General features: G+C 33.5%; 1 protein-coding gene across 3 annotated transcripts in view; it reads left to right on the top strand.

Moving 5' to 3' along the window:
* The window catches only part of LOC145690128 (FHF complex subunit HOOK interacting protein 2A-like), a 79,675-nt gene that overhangs the window by 38,489 nt on the left and 27,194 nt on the right, over positions 1-13,992 (top strand). For all 3 annotated transcript variants that reach the window (XM_081764734.1, XM_081764715.1, XM_081764724.1), the window contains exons 6-7: positions 8,555-8,748; positions 12,001-12,091. In XM_081764734.1, coding sequence (XP_081620860.1) covers positions 8,555-8,748; positions 12,001-12,091 — 285 coding nt within the window. The remainder of the gene's footprint in view (positions 1-8,554; positions 8,749-12,000; positions 12,092-13,992) is intronic.

The following is a 13,992-nucleotide window of genomic DNA, read 5'->3' as shown; positions in this document are numbered from 1 at the left end:
AATACCTAGCAGATGGCGTACAGAATTACGTATATATAACCAACAAAAGCAGCAACTAAAATAGTGCTCCTTGATATTCAGGTATGCTGCTAAAGTATGCCAAAATTAAGTTTCGTGCTGAAAAAGCTGAATTATTGTCGTTAAAAGCTCTTTTATTGTATCGTATATACGTGCCGTGCTGATACCTCTTATCCGTCAGAAACTAGTCAGGAATCTAACTGTAAGAGTAATGGATAGTGCTAATTGAGTTCTTTGAGATTGGGGAACGAGCGTTGGTCTTATAAGATATATTGCCATGTCTGTATACCAATTCTAGTTTCTATTGATGAAGCTATTAGGTTATTTTTATATTTATGTACAATAACTCTTCCGAATTCATGGCTTCACTTAGCTGCAGGGTGATGGGGTGATTGATATTACCTGCAGAGCAACATATTTTTAAAAGGTGGCTAATGACAGCGTTGTCAGTGCTGAAAAACAGTCATAGTGATAGTGTCAATAAATCCACTTTCCAAGAACTAATCAATCAGCTATTCACGACCGGTAGCCCAAGAAAAATTATGGTCACAAAGTCAGAGGAGTACAGAGTTGTTTAGTACATTTTCTCCAGAAATGCATGCACTTTTCTAAATAATTTTATTGTTTGAATTGTTAGACTACCAAACTATGCTATGAATAAGAGTCGGAAGTCTTATAGAGCAGGAATATCCGTCTGTCTGTCTCAGAGCAAAAATAGTAAAAGATATCGAGAAGCGGCATTTTGCGATCAAATCAGCATTCCAATAATAGCTACCGTCAACCTTCTATTCAAACCGAAAATGGTTGAAATTAAGCCTTTTCCAGTTTCAACGTTTATTACCATAGAACTAAAACGTAATGGATAGATACAAGGAGGTTTTGCAGTCGATTCAGCGTCTCAAGAGAATGTATCGTCATCACTTGCAACACTCTACCAAAACCAGAAGTGGTTTAAATTTACAATTACTTCCGCTTTCAGTGCTGGTTTCTACAGTGCAAAAACGGTATAAAAAAAAATACCGAGAAGCGTTTTTTTTTTTTTTCAGTCGATTCAGCTTCCCAAAAATAGGTTCCATCTCCTCAGAGAACCTTCATTCAAACCGGAAGTGGGTAGAAACAAATCATTTTCGGCTTCAGGGTTGATACAAATAATAATAATAATAATAATAATAATAAAAACGTTAATAGATGTAGAGAAGAGATTTTGTGTGATCAATTAAGCGTCTCAAGATGACATCATCATCTCAGAACTCTACCAGAACCAAAAGTGGTTGAAATTTACTATTATTTCTGGTTTGAATACAGATTTCCATATAGCAAAAACGGTTAAAAATATTGAAAATCTGCTTTTTGCAATTGTTTCAACGCCCCAAGAATAGGTTTCATTTCCTCCGTTAACTTTCTTTCCAAGCCGAGAAATGGAAGAAGTTAACCATTTCCGGTTTCAACATTGATCCCTATAGAACAGAAACGATAATAAATAACAAGAAGCGGTTTTGTGCAATCGATTAAGCATCTCAAGAGAACACGCCATCAATACCCACAATTCTACGTAAACCGGAAGTGCCTAAAATTTACTAGCGTATTCAAACATGAAGTGGTAGAAATCAAGGATTTCTGGCTTTAACGTTTGTTGTCATAGAACCGAAAAGGTAATAGATAGTGCCAGTGGCTATTAATAATCGATTCAAAGTGGCAAGAGAATATAGATCATCACCCGCAACACTCTACCAGAGCCGAAAGATGTTAGAATTTATTAGTACTTCCGGTTTCAGTACTTATTTGTATTGAACGAAAACAGTAAGAGATTTCGAAAAGCATTCTTTTTCCTCACAGATCCGGCATCCCAAGAATGATTTCTGTCTCGACATTTCTTTATTTGTTGGTATTGGAAGTGGTGAAAATCTACAATTTTTCGATTACAACATTGATCGCATCAAGGGAAAAAGAGAAGTAGATAGCGACAGTTAGTCTTTTGATATGGGTTCAGTACCGCAAGAATATGTTTTACCTCTGATTTTATTCGTTTATTGCAACAGGGAGTGACAGATATCAATTAGCACTTCGTGTTTCAATGTTAAGCTCTGTAAAACCAAAACAATAAAATATAGCAAGTAATGGCTTTTTGATATGGATTCAGCGTCCCGAGGAACAGATTCTATATTTGATCTTATTCCTCTGTTGCAGCTTGTAGTTATAGATGTATTACAAGTGTGAATATTGAATTCGCATGATTTGGAAGTCTACCATAATTTCACCCTGTAAAACAAAACTCACTTGTTTTATAGAATTTAACTTATTTCTGAGCAGGGTGGATTGATTTAAATCAGTCTGATTTAAATCACGATTTAAATCAAGATTTAAATCACTTGATTTTTTAAATAAAAATCGTTGATTTAAATCGAATTCCGAAATGAATTAATTTAAAGTGAAAATAAGTAAAATTCCGTTTCTGTTCTGTTATTTCGATTATGGAAGTTAATAATCATAATACAATGAGACTCAAATGTACAGTATAGAATGAAAACAAGTATCATGCAAAGGATGATTTGGGAAAATCCCGTTTTGAACAGGTAACGGAGCAATCCTGCTTTCTTCTTTTCGTAACATTGGGTTTGGTTTTAAACTCGTTAACTATTCCAACGGGGAAATCACCATCGACATTTACGACGAAAATTCATTTTTGTGCGTGTCTGTTTGTTCCCAGATAATAGGGCGTATTTAGAGGGGTCCTATCCCCTCTCCATTTTTTTTTTTTTTTTTTTAATTTTAGAACTTTAGGCGAAATTTATGTATTTTATGCCGCAAGCTAGGTCTGAGTTTTTAAAAATAGGCCCCTGCCAAATATCAGTAACTTTTGTGAAAAAAAGTGTTATTTTGATAAACGTTGCTGTACTTTTTCCTTAATTATATCACCTTTTAAATTATATCACCTATTTTTAGGTGATAGGGTAGAATCTTCATTATTCGATTAAAAAGTACAAATAAGGCTTTATACTTCGTTTTCTTCAAGATTGGAGGCATTTTAGGACATGTTACATGTGCTTTCACGCCTTTTTGCGTTGATGAATAGTATGTGATGACGTCATAAATTTAAAAAGATATTTTTTGTTATGCGTATTATTATTATTATTTGGCGGGTTACATTTTGCATTCAGAAAACTGAAATTTTGCACACTCGTTCAGTGCACCCCTTAATAATTTTCAGTTGTTTTCAGATCTCTGCGTGGAAACAGCGGGGTCCAGAGGAGCAAAAATATTTTTTTAAAAAAAGGATATTTTTAACAAAAAATAGCTTTTTTCGTGATTTTCTCGCCTCAGATGGAGACATACGAATGGTACCGTTTGAAAGGCTGTTCTGTTCTAAAGAAAATGATGTACGTACTATGCTCCTAACATAAATAGGGGTGTCTTAGGAAACTGTTATCTGAGATCCTGTTTTATACGGGAATCTGGGGTATTTGGGGAATATTATTTTTCGCGGGCTTACTTTTGCACCTACAAGCTTGAAATTTTGCACATTTACTCAGTGTACCCCTCAGTATTTTTCAGATCTCTGCCTAAAACAGGAGGAGGGGTTCACAGGGGTAAAAATTAAAAAAAAAAAAAAAAAAAATTAACAGAAAATTCCTTTTTTCGTGAATTCCCCCCCCCTTCCGAAACATGATGGAGACATTTGAAGGGTACCGTTTGAAAATTTGTTTTATTCTGAAGAGAATAATGTACAAATCATGATCCTAGGATAAATAGGAATGTCTGAGGAATTTTTTATATTACATCCGGGTCATCTGGGGTATTCTGGGAATGTTCTTAACTCATTGTTAAATAGTTTCCTCACCCTTACTACTCAAGATAGAAGCTTGAAATTTTGTACTCACATTTAGTACACCCCTTAGTATTTCCCAGTTGATTCTGAGATCTGTGCGTTAACACATGAGAATCCAGAGGGGATCAACATTTAAAAAAGTTAAAGAAATGCCTATTAATCTCAAAATTTCCCGCTTCAGGGACATGATAGGGAAATGTGAATGTTACCATTTCAAAAGCTGTTCTATTCTAATGAGAGTGATGTATGTACCATTATCCTAGGATAAATAGGGATGATGCAGTAGCTGCTTGACTGAAAGTCTATAATTTACCTTTAAAAAGAGCCATGATTTAAAAATGTTAAGAAACATTGTTTGGGATAGATATAGGTTAACGATTGGGGATAATTCAAAATTCAACCCCAATACTTTCACTTAAATGGCATAATTAGCACTTAATACTAATTTCTAATACTTTTTCTTCAGTTTGCGACTTGTATTATACGAGGAGAAAGATTTGATTTAAATCAAAAAAATCGATTTAAATAAAAAAAAAACAACCAAAATGATTTTAAAAAAAAATCATGATTTTTTCCACCCTGTTTCTGAGTAACTTGACTACCGATATTTGTGTAAATTTAAGGAGTTTAAGTAAAAGAAAGTTCAGATGTGAAGTATCTTGTTATACGGTAAATGAAGTACATCTTGTAACATTATCGTTTTGACTATACCAAAATTAAAACAGTTTTATGCGGTACGTGACGTTTGGGCGCGGACGTTTGGGCCCCGCCGTTTGGGCACTGGACGTTTGGGCGCGAAGCCATTTGGGCGCCAGACGTTTGGGCACGAGTGAAAGAGTCGTTATGTTAGGCGCTGAGTACTAAGTTCGAATCAAGATATCACAAGGTGTCTACTGTAGTGGAAGTCCTTGAATTATACTGGATTTTGTTTTACATACTAGAAATACTGGAATTTCAAAATTATAAAAACTGAATTAACAATTAAATTTTGTAAATTTAAGTTTCAACGAAAGTTAAGTGTGCTTTTTATTTGATAACTTTTCAAGCCAAATGTAAGTCGACCAGACTACATATGATTGACTGCATTACGTACATAGTGAGCCTTTTCCATTAAAAAACTTAAAGCAGGCCTTCTACTGTAGTTACGCAATAAGTGTGAATGTCAAACACATTTCTAGTGGCTAAACGACCAATATATGTACACTTAACTATTATTTTTCACTTTGAAATCGTTCTTTTTTTTTTTTTTCCTTTCGCCAATTTAATGCAGATTAAATGCTTACAATGGGACGAAAAAAATGTGTGTTAAGTTTTGATTTTTATATTGGAATGTTAATAAAAAAAAAGTGATACCAGAAATACGGCATACTACAGTTCCTAAACTCAATATGTTAGACATCTTGTATGCGAAATATGTCTTAGACACCATGTATGCAAAATATCTTTCCCTCAACTCGATTAGGATATAGGATTTTTAGATTTCTGGGCTCTCGGCATCTAAGGCCATTTAGCCCGTCACGTTTGAGGGAGCACACTATCCGGGGAAAGGGAAGGAAGAAAGGATTGGGGAAGGAAGGAAGCGGCCTGGACCTATAAATTAGGTACCATCCCGGCATTTGCCTGATGTGAATGAAGAAAACCCAGGAAAACCTCATTCAGGGTGGCTGGCCTGAAAGAGCGTGTTACACTTTTCGACCGAGTGCCCCCACCGGGAATCGAACCCGGGACCGATCGCACCGAAGGCGAGAATGTTAGCGACTATGCTGAAATCTTTTATTGGTAGTTCTTTATTGGACTTAAGGAAGAGAAGAGTTTGGCAAACGTAATACGAAAGAAAAATTTTAATATTCATAAATATGTAATTATTAACTTTCTTTAAAAAAAATACAAAAATTAAAGCAATATGTTTTATTTAACATTAAGAAAATTATTAACAGTTCGTCTGATTCCTTCATTTCCTAGCTTTCTTATATATTACAAAAATTAGATCAACATTAGATCAGAAGTACAAGAATCGTGAACAAGCGAAAAATCAATCCATGACGAGGTTAGGCAACAAATGCCACAAACGCATTAAACTATTTAATTTAGATGAATAAAATAAGATAGAGATAGAAAATATACAGATAAATGAGGTGAAATAAAGATAGAAGTGTAGGAAATGTATATATCTTGATTGGCGCTTAGTTTTCAGTGCCTAGCTTACTTTATATGTCGTAAATTATGATTTTTACTATGTACCTCGCGCCCAAACGTCTGGCGCCTAAACGGCTTTGCGCCCAAACGTCCGGCGCCCAAACGGCAGCGCCAAAACGTCCGCGCCCAAATGGCGGCGCCCAAACGTCCTGTCCCGGTTTTATGATTCTGGTAGTACTGTACATATTGGCAATAAATAGTATAACGTTAACAACTCACAATTCCCACTTAATTTAGGTTATTACGTAATCCATATCATTTGTTATTATTGAGAAATACCACTGTCATATGATAGTCGTTATCACTTCTATTAGTGTGTAATCCAACTCTTGGGTACGAGATAGTGTAAGAAAGGTTTTTATATTATTATTATTATTATTATTATTATTATTATTATTATTATTATTATTATTATTATTATTATTATTATTATTATTATTTGTTGCATAAGGACGTAAAGCAAAAATCAGTCAATTTCTTACCTTTTCTCAATGTGAGAGTACAGTTTTTGAATACATTGATTTCTAAATAGTACAGCGTAACAGGAGCTCTTCCCCTAACGACCCTAGACATCCCTACGCACTGTTCGAATTTTCAGAATCACTCAGTTGTTTCGGTTGCAATGTAATTTCATTTATGGGTATTAATATGGTTTATTTTATAGTCATGTAATTCATTAGATTGGTTAAGGATCCTTTGATGGTATGTTGTTTGTGCGGCATGATTCGGTATCAGAATTTTTTAAAAAGTAATTCGATGGGTATTAGTTTTTTTCTTTTTCTTTACTTTTGATTGGAGTATGGAAACTATTATGGAGGAATAGGGTACAGTCACGTGCATGGTAGTTGTAAATATAGTAGCTGGTTCTTAGATATTCTGATTTGTCAATAATATTTGGGAAGTCAGGATTACCAATATATATATATATATATATATATATATATATATATATATATATATATATATATATATATATATATATATACAGTTTAATTAAAATGAGGCTCTGGTTAAAAATTAGTTCAGTATGGTATCTGTGTAATTGACAACCCAAAATTCGACTTGGTAAGAACTAAAGCGCGGGATAAAATTCCTTACTAAAATAATACTATGAATCTTGAAATTTGTAAATATTTCTGCAAAAACACAACCAATTTTAAAACAAATAAATTCTCGTTCGTGGATTCGCTAACTAATTGTAGAAAGGAAATCGAATTTCAGATGTGAATTATATTTTGAAGTTTTCCATAGCAAATATTAGACCTTATTATTTATTTATATTTTAATGCTTCAGAAATAAAGATCGTTATTTTGCAAACTTTTTTGAGGCTATAGAATAGAACACTGTTCATTAAGACATGGATTTTTTTTATTATTATTATTACATTGATTTGTATTAAATATAGCGGATGCGTGAATAAACGATTAGCGTTCGTGCTTTGCAGACAAGGGTTCTCGGTTTCGAATCCTGAATGATAAGTCTACAATTTTTGCCAGGACTTCCCATTGTCTCCTAGGGTACTGCTGAGATAAGAGCCTTAAATATAGATAAAGTTGACCTTCAAAATTCCTTCCCATTCTTCATTCAAATTGTTTTCAGTGTGAATGACTCATCTGTATCTAGAACGATGTTCGTAAATTAATGTACTATATATAGTTTATTTTCATATATATTCACTCAGATACACACAAGTAATAAAGAACATATATATTGTTCTTACGGATCCAATGATGTTTTTATTTTAATATTTTATGTGAGTGTAACACTCATAATTGTGAAATTTGTGTTTGAGTTTTTATCTCTTTTTTTATATAATTAAATGTACTTTTTCAACACCGAGACTATATGAAGTGTGAATTTTCAGTTGAAGATGGGATCTGAACACATATGCTCATCAAGAATCAAACCCGAATTAATGCATACAGAAAGCACGCGCGTTAGTTCCTCCTTTACTAGGAATTCAGTAATTAGACCAGGGGCACGCTAACTCACTAGTGGAGTGTTCATTTATGTTGGGAGGGATCCCTGGTTCGATCCCAAATCGTGTGAGTTTGCGATGGACGGATCGTGTTGGTGGATTTTCTCGAAGTTCTCCCACATTCTTATTTCACCATTTCTTTCATACTTTTCAGTAAAGTCATAACCATGGAATGTACAATTAAAGCTCTCATTTTTTTTTCTCGTGTAATTAAATTAGTATATAGCTTAGAGGTTACAAAAACTTAATCTTCTCTGCAAACATGATCGAGCGTAAGTTGCAAATATGGCATGAACAATATATCGACCCAGACCTAATTTAATTAAACATGATTTGGAAGTTAATGTATTCATTATCCTGTCCCATTTATTTTTGATCCTGGAATAACCCGACGAAGAGATTATGCCATCATTAATTTGACGAGATGTTTTTACATAACTTGTAAGCTTTATCATAAAGAATAGGATGCAAGTCACATTACCTAAGCAAAGTTGCCATATATTAATAGCACTATTTTTGTTTTTATTTGTTGTAGGATAGTAGGATAACTGTAAAAGCTTGTGAAGGGATTATGGTGCTAGCGTCTCTACCGGATGATAAAATTGCTCGTTCAGTTGTAGCCAATTCTAATTTTTGCACAACCCTTGCCCTCCGTCTTGTCACATTGTTCAGTGCAATACCTAAAGATCTTGATCCTAATGACTTCGAAGACATGCAAGTGAACTGGGGGTAAGTTGCGTGGTACTAATGAATTTTGGAATAACATATTTGTGCATGTTTTTCTTTTTCTTTTTTCTTTTTCCTAAACATTTCTTTCCTGTCCTGCTTATTCCTATCTGCAGTTTCAAACCTCTGTTAGTATTTACTTGTGCTTCATGGTTTATTGTATTAACTTGTATTTACTTAAAAGAAATGTAAATATTTCGTATTTTTTTCGTTCTAGTACGTCTTTTGTTAGACATTTGAGACATTAATGGGAACATTAGTAGGCATTTGAAACAGTAATAGAGATATTTCAATAATGTTTTATAGATAATGCTGTTTTATCTTGTACGCATGAAAAATAGATTGGCTTACAAAATTACAAACCCTACATTCTAAAACGAGCTATTCTTGCTTGAACGTTTTTATGTTTGTCAATTTATTTCTGAAAATGAGCAACTGTAATGCTTTTCATTAAAGTTGATGACATATTGTTTTCAGGTGATCAGAGAAAGCTATTTAGTTTGATCTCGACTTCGAGAAAACTCATTTAATATCATCTGTAGGAAGCACCCTTCCGGAATTTTCGTTGAATGGTGTAAATCTACTGCTTTTCTGAGGGCGGTGGTAATCATAGCCCTGGAACTCGTGGTCACAACCAGAAATTGTTCTATAGTAAAGTGTAACTAGCATCATTATTTTTTACAGTAAGAAGTACAATCTCAAGTAGTAAATATATATTTGAGATTTACCTAACCCGATTAAATGTCCAGGGAGTAATGTAGAAAGTATCGTCTGAAATTCAGTTTTCGCTTCTGACGTCTATTATTCCATGCGATATTTGAAAGAAATTCCATGGATTTTTCTCCTATGTTGTAAGCAAACACTAACTTCTAAAACTTACCTCTGTCTTTTCGTATTTTTTCTTAGATATGGTCCTATGTTATATTGATATATATTAAGGTAGAGGTACTGATTCATTCTCTTGCGAAATTGGCGAAAATCCCCCACCAATTCCACGATTCCCGCGCTTGATTTGTACAAGAGTCGTTGGGTAAAGTGTGATCATTTGAATATTCCAAACCGTAGTCGGTAGAGTAGTAGCAAATTTCGAAATCGAATGCTTTGTGAAGTTATAAAACGAATGTTACAACATGTATGGAAATATACGCCTGGTCATTATATCGAAGGTATCCATAGGCTAACTGCGTTATAAGTAAAGGTATGAAAAAAACGTAAAGAGTTGAAATATTGTTGGAAATAGGCGGTTTTTAATCTGAAATGTTGGAATTTTCCCAATTGCATCAACCATTTGGACTCCACACTGGTAAGACGCCATATGTTCATGAAAATGGAACATTTCCACTTCAGCAGACTGTTCGCGAACGTGTATGTGAAAAATACAGCAACTCTAGGATAATATTCGTGCAGAAATACGGCACTCGGACTAGAAGTGTTGACTCCTGTCATGAATCATGTGCTACACAGGACCCGTAACTGTGAGGCCCATAATGGCGAACACTACCTGAGATTATATTCCACACATAAATGTAAAGAATTTCCTATCTTTGGTCTTCATGTCTGTGAAATAACAGTGGGAACTAACGATAAATAAAAAAGTTATTCGCAGTTATAAAAACCCCTTCGTGACTTTCGGCCGCTCTGTGTTATCATTTTCTTACTCTCAGTGAGCAAAGCTTGGTCCTGTAGATGTTCTTGTAACGTAGCCATCAAACATTTAAGCAGTGTACAACTAGTATAAAATGTTAGACATAGATATTATTATTTTCTTAATTCTTTGTCAACGAACTGTTCGTTATTAGATGCATCTTGTAATACGAACCCGTGCAGTTCCAAATATTGCGTACGTATTCTATATCGTTTGTTTGCCAACAATATCAAGCGAACAAATCTGGCCAAGTTTGGTATGTACATATTATTATGAAACAAGAGAACATAAATTTCTGTCTGTTAAAGAAATTTATACTTAGATTAATTCATTTGTTTCGAAGTTACTGGCAAAATAATAGATATGAAGTAGTAAACTTTCTACTGAGGATTGTACAGTACATACACCGAAACTTACTTCGCTTAATTTCTTAACACGAACAGATATTTTTGCCCCGGTAAAAAAAAAAAAAAAAAAAAAAAAAAAAAAAATATATATATATATATATATATATATATATATATATATATATATATATATATATATATATATTATATATATATTACGGAACAGAAACTTTTTTTTTTTCTAAATATCGTCAACCTTCTTTTTCTCCCAACATTTTAGTGTCCTGTTCATAACTACAAGAATTAATCTCATTTCATTCGTATTTAAAACAGAAAGTACTTTCTGGCAATTTGAAAATAAATCTGCGATGCAGTACAGTAGACAGAAAATTTTATTCCTGCAAAATGTTTGTGTCATAAGTGAATTACCACAAAACAGTTGAAAGCTGAACTTCAAATTCTTCTTTTCTCTATACACAAAAATTGTTTTCTGCTTGGAGTCGTATAGTAAAATCAATCTTGGAGAGCCAATTCGTATGTCGAAGAATACATTGCGGAAGCTCTTTACATCTCTGATGTCTTTCTGTCCTCTTTTCCTTGGAACTTTCATCTTTTTTTTCCACCTTCAAATATAAAGGAACAAACGTTGTTAGTTTTATGATAAAATTTCAACAAGGAATATTTCCTCTCTTACTCTGAAAATCCCCCGATATTAGCTGTGAGTAATCTAAATTTGTTTATCCTCTCCGTAACGGACAAATAATCATGGCTTATCGGTGTCCTTTATTCAGAAGTTACACTGTATATTTTTTATTGTATATGTACACTGCAGGAAGAAATTAATCATTACAGGCATAATAATGTGTTACGTTTTATCTGCATATTCGCTACGCTACAACCATAGAACAATATTCATTGATTCTATACATTGCTGTATTGTGGAATTTACAGACAGAATATTTATAATGTATTCAACCCTATACAGACGTCGTACATCGCTTTAGTTTATTCAGTTGCAGGCGATACATAAGGAATACCTGTTTCAATTTCAGGTGTGTTTATGATCGTGCATATACAGACTTCCGATTTTTTATTACCATACAAGTTCATATATTTCTTGTAAGAGTTAAATCTTGTCTTTCTCTTTCTGTAAACTAGAATGGAAGAAATAAATAATTTTCTAGAATTAAAAACTTGATTCGAAAAACATCAATCATGAAATAATTGTTATTCGTTGTAATTCAGCACGTACCTACTTTCCAGGTTAGATTCGCCACAATGGGTCGATGGTTCCAAGTTTCCAGGATGCAGGCAAGTTTCAAGCTTCCTAGCGTGGCTAGACTACTGTGACCAGGTAAAAATCTCTAATAACCCCCAAGAGTAATAGAAATTTCTACAATTTTTACGTTGTGAATAGTGTTCTGGAATGAATTGAGAAATATTGATAGACCGAATTTTCATATGCCAAACGAAAATTTGCTTTGTTTTGTGCTCAGAAAAATCTCTTGGTTAAATGACCCGTAATCCAGTTTTTTTTTTTTTTTTTTTTTTTTTTTTTTTTAGATTAGAACACTCTTAATAAATACTTTTTGCATATTATAACTAGACATTCACAGGATTAGAACATAGTATATTCTTCACAATTTATATCTGAACCATCCACCCTCACTTAAGATCTTCTTATCCCTAATTTTTATGGCATGTAAGAATGATTGTTATCTTAAATTCTTATGGTGTAACGGATAACATGACACATATATTTTAAAGGGTGCAACTCATCAATCTGATTCATGCACGATACCTAAATTTATCAGATGTCATTTACGTTATTGTAGTTTACTTCAGTTATAGACAGTGATGATTCCAGAACATTCTTCCCCACCCCGGGAGGTATTATTACATAAGGGGGAAGAGAACTACAAACCATAAATGTCCTACAGCAGTTCCCACTTAATTCTTACTTGAAGAAGGGGCATAAATATTTATTCAGTCTGGAAAGGCCGACAAAAATTATGAAAAACTATTAAAATATTTTACAGGTAAAGTTTATTAATAGAAATCAAATTTTAAATTTTAGAAATTTGGGTTGTCGATGTTGTTATACATTTGAACTGACAATTCAAAGGCACACACAAACAGAAATACTAATAACCTACATACATGATATAACGTGAGGAAATTTTGATAATATATAAAGAACTTATACATTATTCTGATCATTCGTACAGCTTATAATTGTGTCTCATACAAATAGACAAATCTACACAATAGTTACAAACTTGCATATATTATAAATATCATAATATATTAACCGTAGGAATACCAGGATATTTTTCTGTTACATGAAACACCAACGGGGGGAGGGGGGGGCTGTGAGGCCCACAACTTAAAGGTCATTATTTCTCACGGAAATTAATTTATATTGTCTGATATGAACTTGACATATCTAAGACACCATATAGTTTTATTTTCTATATTACTGGGTTTCTAAGTACAGTGTTAAATTGTTGTGTGTAATTGTTTAAGTTACCATTTTTTATTTACCTATTTATTTTATTTGTTTCTATAGTAAAACTACCATACAAATCAATAGCAACTTAGTACAGTGTAGTATGTGTGCAAAGGCTGCTTCTAATCTCATTTTGGTGGTGATACGATAGAATGGGGAAGAGGTGCATATTTCAGTATTCCAATGAATTCAGGGTTAACTTTTTATACTTTCCATCCCGGTAATTCTTGGAATGGCGAAATTCTTTTAAAGTTTGTTTCCGCGGAGAGATAGACAGTGTGAATGATCTTCATTGCTCACTACTGGGGATATCATCAGAGGAGCAGTATTGCCAACCCAATATAAAGTTGCAGTTTTTCTATTAGCACAAAGTCAGGTTTTTGCACCTGGGAACGCACATGTAAAATGTAAGCAAACAAGCTATCACTTGTCTGCCAGTGTTGCACACTAACAGTGCTACAGCATGACTAACATTACAAGGTATTCACTGCAACGAACGGTACCACTACTTCCATTTGTTCCATTGATATTATCAAATAAAGTGTTCAAATTACTGTCTTCTGCATCAAAACCTGACAGGTTTATTTTCACTTCGTTATCTTCGGGCTCACCATCTGCTATATCAGATTCATTTAAAAGTTCTTTCTCGATTGAACTTTCACAAAGAGAACGAAAGTAATATTAACTGAAAAATCTACAGCATTGAAAATGTTTAATTACACTGAAAGACAAGAGTCGAGCTAGAC

This window comes from Thermobia domestica, chromosome 1, assembly GCF_964235325.1.
Source record: "Thermobia domestica chromosome 1, izTheDome1.hap1.1, whole genome shotgun sequence".
Lineage (NCBI taxonomy): Eukaryota > Metazoa > Arthropoda > Insecta > Zygentoma > Lepismatidae > Thermobia > Thermobia domestica.
Note: the sequence above shows the minus strand (reverse complement) of the source record. Positions and strands in the feature narration are given on the sequence as shown.